The 9,858-nt window shown below is 35.4% G+C and overlaps 1 protein-coding gene across 1 annotated transcript; it reads left to right on the top strand.

Annotated features, from left to right (window-relative positions):
- The first annotated feature begins 1,222 nt into the window (after positions 1-1,222).
- Positions 1,223-9,454, top strand: LOC140780765 (LEAF RUST 10 DISEASE-RESISTANCE LOCUS RECEPTOR-LIKE PROTEIN KINASE-like 1.2). The gene is made up of 4 exons (XM_073126518.1): positions 1,223-2,082; positions 5,014-5,046; positions 7,953-8,183; positions 8,312-9,454. The coding sequence occupies exons 1-4, from the start codon at positions 1,374-1,376 to the stop codon at positions 9,241-9,243; spliced, it is 1,905 nt and encodes a 634-aa protein (XP_072982619.1). The 5' UTR covers positions 1,223-1,373; the 3' UTR covers positions 9,244-9,454.
- Positions 9,455-9,858: the final 404 nt, after the last annotated feature.

The following is a 9,858-nucleotide window of genomic DNA, read 5'->3' as shown; positions in this document are numbered from 1 at the left end:
ATTTACATAAAGCACCTTGTTGTTGGGTTTGTTACTTTAACTGACTTTCTTAGTTAAGTTACTACATTTAGAGTATTATCAAAATATTCTTATCTAGTTTAAAATATTGGCAAATACTTCAATGCATCTTGAAAAATTATAATCTTAATCCTTTCATACCCGCTATCGGTTCCAAAACCACCTTACGTAAAAAAAGAGTATATTAGTTAAGAAGATTAATTACGTGTGTCTAACTTTCTAATTTTCTTATTATACCCTTGAAGATCTTAACCATTAGATCTTCATCAAAGTGATTAATAAACAATTAACTTTACGGTAAGGACTACACGTTTTTTTTCTTCCGTTAAGATTTCTCTCTTAAATATAATTATGCCTTAATTATAGGAGATATCATTTAATATTAAATAATTTAAATTTGATTATTTGGAGATAACTTCAATTTAAATATAATTCTCTATCTATATCTATTAAAATTTAATTTAAATCAATCTTAAACTAATGGGAGATATATGTAAATAATAAAAAATAATCAAAAAGATAAAATGTAATTAAATTTTCATCAAGTTGATTATAAAAGACATCAATACCCTTATTTTGATATATATACATTACTCTCAGTTAATGATATATATATATCTTTTACTTAATAAAATATTAAGATAATATCATTATTAAAAAATAATGTGCAAGATTATATATCTTAAAAAAATTACTTGCTGAACCGGTAATATCTTTCATTCCAATTATACCCTTAAAGATCTTTACGGTTACATCTTTATTAAATTGATTGATAAAGAATTAATTCTATTACACGGAAGAAACCTCTAAAATATTTCATTCAACCCAAATATACCTTACACAATTACCAAAATACCTTACTCAAGCTAAGGAAGGAGGAGGTTAAGAACTTAACTTATTTTACTTTTTTAGCCAAATCTAATTTACTCCCTCAGTCTAATCAGTATTACTGTTACTCTAACCTAGAGCATTTTTTTTAGCAAATGTTTAGTAAAACATTAGACTCGATTTCTAAATATTAAAAATATAGGGTGCAGGATGAAACCTAAAATAGATGAAAACTCAGGATGTTAGATATAAAATGTTTCTAATCACCCAGAGGGTAAACTAAAAATTCCTCTTATAAAACTTATCTTCAACACTTGCTTTAAGCTTTTAAGACAAAATTAACTATATGCATAGACTTTAAAGCCTTTCCATCTTTGTCACTCCCCAAACAAAAACTCCTCTTTGAATAAACGGAATACGCCCTTGAGAAGCTTGGTCAAATAATTAAGCCTTCATCAAACTGTCCATCTCTCTCTCATCTTCTAATCTTGCATTCATTCCCCTTCCTCTATGCTCTGCAAAAAAAGATGTATCCCAATTCTAGTCTGCAAATCGAAGGCTTCTTCTTCTTCTTCTTCTTCTTTTCATTGCTGGGTCTAGCCAAATCAACTGAACCAAAGCTCGGGGATTGCGTGGACAAGTATTGTGGTAATCACCAAATAAAATACCCATTTTGGCTTCAGGGAGAGCAGCCAAATTACTGTGGCTATCCAGCCTTTCAGGTCACCTGCAACAATAATCACACCTCCCCATTTCTTAGCAGCTACCAAGTCGTCAAGATCATTTACGATGATAACTCCCTTCAGGTTATCGATTCCAAATTTTTACGGGATTGCCCAGTTATCCATTACGACCTCAATTTCAATCTCACACCCTTCCGAATTAGGACAACTAACAAGAAACTCTTCTTCTATTATAATTGCTCGACTCCACCAGCCAATTCCTATTACTATCCAACTTGTTCTAATGGCACCTATGCCCACCTTGAAGGAAATTATCCGGACGATAAGCCTTCCAATTTTTCGAGCGATTGCAATTCTTCCTTTGTGCCGGTTTTGGGGTATAAGGGGGCAGATGGGGGTGATTACAAGAGGCTGGTGCAAGAAGGATTTTCACTGGAATGGACGGAGGATGGTTGCCCTGCCTGCTTAGAAAGCAAGGGTGAATGTGGGTATAATTATTCGACTTTCTCTTTCATGTGCCTTTGCTCCGATCGCACGCACTCGAAAGTTTGCAGTAAGTTCCTAGACTTACTTCCATTAAATCTTTATCTTCTACTTTTAAGTTGTAGTAGTGCTAGATCTTGTGTATATCTTCATCTTATTTATGCCATTTCATCTATTTCCATTGCTGGACTAATTCGGTTTCTAGTAGTTTTATTTCTAGTCTCTCTATAATTTGATCTTGCTCTGAAAACAATTCGTAGAAATTTGATGTCGGCTTGGCAGGCAGTAGCAAATATATGTCAATTCTCTGGAGCATTTTTTATATGTGGTTGGTGGGAGATCAGATGAAAATTCATTTATTCAATTTAGATAAGGTCAGAAAGTGAAATAGTATATAGCTATGTGTTCTTGTCAGAATATATTCTACTTCTATATTCTTTACAAGATCAAGTGATTTTTATCTACTTGGAGGTTTCATGTAATTGGATGATTGGATCCTTTATGCTACCTTTCACGCAGTAAGGTGCTATTCAGAATGCTTTCTTACTAGGAAATTGCGGCAGTTGTTTACCTGTGGGGGTCCTAAGCAGTAAGGATGCATCCCTGATATTAACTTTCTCTTGGCATCGTCCATAACTCCTCTAAAATATTGCAGGTTTATCACGTGATAATTTTGTTGTAATTTGTAAGTTCATGAGTTCAAGACACAATATTCTCATTTTCTAGGAAGAGGACTTAATGTATGGTCACAATTATCTGAGAGAGACAGAGACCTGCCGGATTGCTATGATGTATCTTTTCTCCTTGGAAAATGATGTGAGGAAGCTTAGTAAATTTGGACACTTTGGCAGACTAAAGTCCCCATGAATCTTACACGATTAGCCATGTGTACATTTTGTACTATCCTCTTACGTGCTTTTTCTTCTGTAATACTTACATGTGACACAATAAATCGGAAAGTCTTACTATTAACTCTTCTCAAGTGCCTGAAAATTTTCAGATCTTTAGACTTCCCCGTAGAGCTCCTTAAAACTTCTCTAGATACCCTATATTTCCATGGATGTGTACCATCTTACCCTGAGATGCCATGCATAAGTAAAGAAAGAATTTTTTTTCATAATATTGTCTTTATCTATAAGTCTCAGCCTATCCATTTCTTCATTCTTTTTAATAGTTAAGAGAAGAAGAGACAGGCTATTAGCTTCATCTGTGGATATAATCAAGGTTCGAAAAATTAGTATTAGAATCAGGATCGGTCTTTCGAAAGAAACGATATGTATCAGCCAGATCAGCCGTATCGGTCGTAGATTAGACTTTTTAAAATTGAAATATTTTTTAACAATGCAAATTTTTTTGAAAAATTAAAAAAATGATAAAAAAAATTAGAAATAATAATTATTCACATAGAACCCTAAAAATTAAAAAAAGTACTAACTTACTTAATTAGCATGCTATTGATATTCTCTGATTTGTTCTCTAGCTTAACTGTAAACACGATATATTGTAATGTATCTATATATATAATAAAGAAGAGAAAATAAAAATAAGAAGCATTCTATATTAGGAATTTATCTTATAATCAACCATTCTATATATATTAAGAGAGATTTAGACCTAATTAGTTATATCTAAGAGAGTATAATTAAGAGATCATATATAGTCTAATTAATTAGCAAACTCAATGTAGTGTTATCACTTTAATTAATTTATTGCCACCTTCACTACATATCCTTTCTTCTTCACATCTGTGAATGAAGGGGTTTTCTTAGTTAATTATATGGTTTCATGTAGAACTTATGAGTCTTAGTGCAAATATCTGCTTACCTGGCTTACCTCATCCTGCAGTTCTTTTTTGAAACTTTTCCTACCCATCTCCCTCCCAATCTTTGTGTAATCAGTCTTGAAACAGACACCTCCTTTATAAGGACTGATGAATTTGAATGTGTGAAATTATGATCGGATTTCACAATTCCAAGCTAATAATCCATATGAAGAGCATCAATATCTTTTGGCTCATGAGCATCACATATGCTAATAATGCTCTCTTGATTCAGATCAAGGACACGGTCATTACTTGAGATTTTGTGACTATTGATTCCTTTTCAAGTATTCATGTGCAACCTGAAGCAAGAATTAATCTTTCTTCAATTGTGAACATAGGGATAATGAATTTCATATGAATGTTTTGACATTTGTATAAATTTACTTTTTGCAAAGATTGTAATGTGTATTACCTAAGTAAATTCGCTAATCAAGTAACTTTATCACATCCTCATGCTCATAATTTTGGTTCTGTTAACTCAAACTGCTCTGAAAAATCCAAAAAGTGGATTAATTTAAATATGTGGAGTTTTATATTTTTAGGTAGAAATGGATATTATAGGTTTTGAACTTGTGACTTTTGGCTCTGATACCATGTTAACTCGCCAACTACTCTAAAAGTTTAAGCTGGTTGAGAACAGTGATTTTTATATTTTATATTTTAATAGGTTTCTTATCTCCAGTTATTTTAATGGGTGATGTGATTTACTGAAAGACAATGTTGTCCTCTCTCTATTATCTGCTGATTCCCCACATTATCCTTTACATCTACCTGCCTTTGTGCAGCAATGCAGGTGATTCAGTGTGCATTTGCATCAATATGAGATGCACTATTCTGAAGTCACCTACTAGAGGTTGACGAGGTTCCAAATTTTCTTTTTCTCTTTCTGTTCCATGCCCCTTTATTAATCTTACCATGAGTTGCTTTCTAGAATGAGTGCTTCTTGTAAAACAAAACTACAATCTATTAAATTACTTTATGAAGTATTATGGTTTGTGTTGTTCCTTGATGTTTTATCCAAAAGATCATTATTGCATAATCTTTTCCAATTTGGCTAGTTGAAAAGCCATACAGGACGGGAGTTAATCTAATGCTTTTAAGTGCTGCATATGGATAACTTTGATTTACAGTATGATTTTATTGTAAATCTGTGCTGATCAGTGGTATTTCGATGTGCAGAAAAAAGAGGTTTTGGAAGGAAAATTCAAATAGGTAATCCTCATCTCTCCAAGCCACCTATTACTAGCTTTGATTAGTTCTGATTCTTCCATGTGTTATAGAATACATCCTTGTAGCTGCAGCATTAAGATATAATGCGACAATCGGTATTTTTAGAAAAAATGTTGTACCATAATTGTAGTGATTTTCACAAGTAGACATCACATATTTTCTTCATAATATTATCTTCTGGGACATAAGAAGCTGGCAAACCTTTGTTATGGTGCAAGATTACGAAGCACTGAGGTCTGATACTAATTGAGAATTTCTAGGCTTCTTATGCTAGTTGTGAGTTCTAGTAAAAGTGAGGGTGATAATTTTCTCAATATGAAATTACAGTACACATTTGGTATGCATGCAAAAACACCTAGAGATTTATATCAACAAGTAAGTAAGATCTAAGACATAGTAAGCAATGTAAAGCAACTCAATCAAACATGTGAGACTGAAGGGGTTCACTGCAATTCCCAATAAGATATAAATCTCAATGTGGAATAATCACACAAACATCCAATATGTATGCACATCTGGAGATCTAAATCATCAAGTATGATTTAAACCATAGTAGGCAATATAGAGCAATTAGATCATACACAATCGCATGCAAACAATAATGATCTTTACATGAAAAAAATCTCATTTTTTAGAGAGTAAAATAACCATAGATTTGAGCAAACACAAATAGAGGTGGCAATCAGATCGGGCTAGATTCACCCTAACATGAACATGACCCGATTAAACAGGTCAAATTTAATAGACACGAATACGACCTAATTATTAAATGACACGACGCGTGTAACCCGTTTAATAAATGGGTCGGGTACATGTGACATGTTAACATGACGATAGTAAGATAACACTACACGATTAACCTGATTAACAATTTTTACAACACAAAATATTTGCCATGGATCAACCTTCCTTTTTCAAAATATGAAATAACATGAGATGAAGTCAAACCAAATAATTCTTGATACCAAATGACAAAACGAGTTAAAAACGAGATTGACGCTGTTCACCACCAGCACCGGATCCATTACCACCCGAATCATGAAATGCATGAGAGATGCTATGTGGAAAACACCTTGACATCTCTCAACTACATCATCAAAAGATCCCTCTTTTAACAAATCTACTTAGAATAACTGTGATCTCATCAGCTCCATTGAGGGCTTGCAAGTGCTCTGTTTTCTTCGGATCAGCTAAAAGATAACACGAATGAATGATATATGTATTGAAATTTAGATTTTTAATCTTCAATTATAGTTCAAATAGATTAATTATTTACAAAAGAGAAGCATCACATAATGAGATCTACTTGTCAAATCAAGCTTAAAATTGACAAAAATGGAGAGTATATTGAAAGCATTGCGAATCGTGTTGGAGAAGGAGCTTCATCAACCAGGAGGCAATTTAGCCGAAAGCACCAGTCACACACACTCATGCTTCCACTCATCATCTTCTCTTCTTTTTCCTGCCTAGTTCGGAGGAGTCATCCACAGTTGCCGACTCGAGCACTTCTTGGAGGAGGGATCGGAAGAGGAGGGCAGCTTGCGGATCTTTTTAGGGCGGAAGGGGAGCTTGGAGGAGGAGGAGGAGGGAGGTTGGGGACTTGGGGGCACAAAGGTCTTCTGGGGAAGAAAGGGAAGGAGGGTTTGGGTTGGGGGTGAGGGAGGAGGAAGGAGGAGGGAAATAGGGATTGGAGATTGAGAGTGTGTCAGTTAGGGTTAGGCATATGTAGAAAACATACATACATATATATATATATATATATATATATAGGATTGTGGGTTGACTCGACCTAATTCGATTCGATTTGTATACTTAAACAAATCAAACAGGTCAAAACAGATCAATGATATAAACCAAAACATGACCCGATTATTAATCAGGTTAAATGTTGATCCGTTTATAACTCGAATCCGATTAAATTAAACTCAAACCCGATTAAATGTTAGGTTATCTTAACGGGTTATCGGGTTGGATCAATTTTTGCCACCCCTAAACACAGATTAATCAATTGCAATCAAAACGTAGATACAACTCACAATTCCCATCACTAGACACTCATGGCTATCGGTTAAAGTCAACCTTACTTGTTACACATGGCAACTAACTACTCTCTTGCAATTGATCGACTCTAGTTGACATCCTCCAACATGGATCACCCATGTCTCACTTCGTCGAGAGACTGAGATCACCATATAGATGATGAAGATAAAGTGCCTCTGAGATCTCGATCAAGCTCTGGTGGTGAAGATGATCTCAGATGTGATATAATCTCCTCTCTTTTCCTTAACCTCCTAGGGTTTCTTTGCTGTGGAAAACATAAGTAACAAGAGCCCTCAGACACACCTTTATAACCGGAGGAGATCCACTAGAAGATGGGATTTGAAAATGACTTTCATGTCCTTAACTATCTAATTTTTGTGCGATGTTCAAACGTCTGCACTCCCGTTTGAATGCTGCCATATATTTCATCGTTCTGGCTCTTGAATGGTACTATTTAAGATAAGAGTCATTCGATAGTGATTCATAAGCTCTTCGAACGATGCCCACAGCCTTCAGTCAATACCAGGACTTTGTGCTGCCATTGAAATGGTTTACACTGTCTGAGAAAATTCTGTGCTAAACCTGAAAATAGTCTACTGAAGATTTAATCCTATGTTATGTGTGCCTTGCAACATGCAAATAAAATCTAAGGTCTGTGCAACTTAAATAAATGTGTTTTTGTTCACGAATGTCATTTAACAAACAGCACGCTAGTGCTTTCCACTTAGTAGGAATGTAGATACTAGTTTTCGTGTTTAAGAAAAGAAACTAAAGCATCTTACATTCTGAATGACAGATTATTTGTATGTCGTCTTGTTAACTTATATTTTAATTTTTTTCATGAGCAGGAATTGGTTCAGCTGTAGGAGGTATCCTTGCAGTAAGCATCCTCTGCCTTCTGTGGTACAAGCACAAGAAGAGAAAACGGTATTCTTCATCTTCAGAACAGCTTCAAATGTCCTCTTCTGGGCCAATTTTCAATACCCAAATTTTTTCATATGATGAACTTAAGGAAGCCACCAATGGCTTCAATGTCTCCAACGAACTTGGTGACGGAGGCTTTGGCACTGTTTATAAAGGTAATATGTGATTTCTTATTACTGAACCTTGTCAACAAGCTTTGCATATTCAACCAATTCAAATTTTCTTTCTTTCTCTGGTCCATTTGCTTGACTTAATTGGCACATTGCTAATTGTTTCCTTGCAGGAAAGCTCCGAGATGGACGGACAGTTGCAGTCAAGCATCTATACAGGAACAACTATAGAAGGGTAGAGCAGTTCATGAATGAGGTGGAGATCCTATCCTGCTTGCGCCACCAGAACCTTTTAACTCTCTATGGCTGTACCTCCTGCAACAGTCATGAGCTGCTCCTAGTATTCGAGTTGGTGCCAAATGGCACTGTTGCAGATCATCTCCACGGGGCCCGTTCAGGTGAACACACCTTAACATGGCCCATACGAATGAACATTGCCATTGAAACAGCTGATGCGTTAACCTACCTCCATTCTGTTGAACCTCAAATAGTACACCGTGATGTTAAAACAAGTAATATATTGCTCGATAACAACTTCCATGTAAAAGTTGGCGATTTTGGACTCTCCAGATTTTGCCCAGTCGACGTTACTCATGTCTCTACAGTTCCTCAAGGCACACCTGGTTACGTTGACCCTGAGTATCATCAATGCTACCAGCTCACTGACAAAAGTGATGTGTACAGTTTTGGGGTAGTTTTAATGGAGCTAATATCATCCAAACCAGCTGTTGATATGAACAGGAGCAGCCATGAGATCAATTTATCTAACATGGCCATCAACAAACTTCAGAATCGCCAACTAGATCAGTTGGTGGATCCTGGACTTGGTTATCAATCATGCAGCAAGATAAAGAGGATGATTGGTCAGGTGGCCGAACTGGCATTTAGTTGCTTGCAACCAGAGAGGTATGTGAGGCCTCCTATGAGGGAGGTTCTGGAGGTTTTGAGAGGGATAAAGAATGGCCCAGACAAGGTGGAAAGTGTTGACAAGGATGCTTCTACTAGGGAGGATGAAAACTTGGTGAAAAGTGATCCATTTTGTTCTCCTGACACTGTCACAGATATGTGGACAAGCCGATCGACATCACCTAACACTAGTGGATGAGGTGCTTTTATTGTTCTCTACTCACCTAAAGCTGTGATGCTCTTCATGTTATGGTAATTGTACAGGTTGATGTAGGAGAGCTGAAGGTTTTTGATTATATGTTATAGCAGTAATAGTGGTACAGGTGCTATTTTCAATGCAAATATTGTAATGACTTCACACATCCATTCAGCTCAGTTCATTGTGTGCAGCCAAAAGGAGCATTTTAGTACTACTGTTTCAAATTATTGTGGATTAGTTCTTTGGTAAAGTTTAGACAAGAATAGGCTAGTAGGATTGTGTTCAAATGGTTAAAGAGATTCATATTGTATAGGTATACTTGAGTTCAAAATCCCAACACAAAATCCCAACAGTACCAGTTTAATTGGGACTTTCCCACTTCTTTCAAATTAAAAAGAAAAAGTTTTAGACAGGAATAGCTAGTAGTGTGATGTGCATAATAACACTTACGGGGATAATATCAATATAAAGAAATTATCAAGTACATAATAAACAAATATCAATCTGCAAAACATATAACATTATTCAATTTGCTAACGATTCAGCTCAAAGGGATTCCACAGAATAAACATCCAAACAATATGCAGATCGGAACTACATTCACGAGATTCTCAA

The sequence above is a fragment of the Typha latifolia genome, chromosome 1, assembly GCF_019914945.1.
Source record: "Typha latifolia isolate L0001 chromosome 1, TyphaL0001v2, whole genome shotgun sequence".
Lineage (NCBI taxonomy): Eukaryota > Viridiplantae > Streptophyta > Magnoliopsida > Poales > Typhaceae > Typha > Typha latifolia.
The sequence above is the reverse complement of the archived record's forward strand: the minus strand, read 5'-3'. Positions and strand labels throughout refer to the sequence as shown.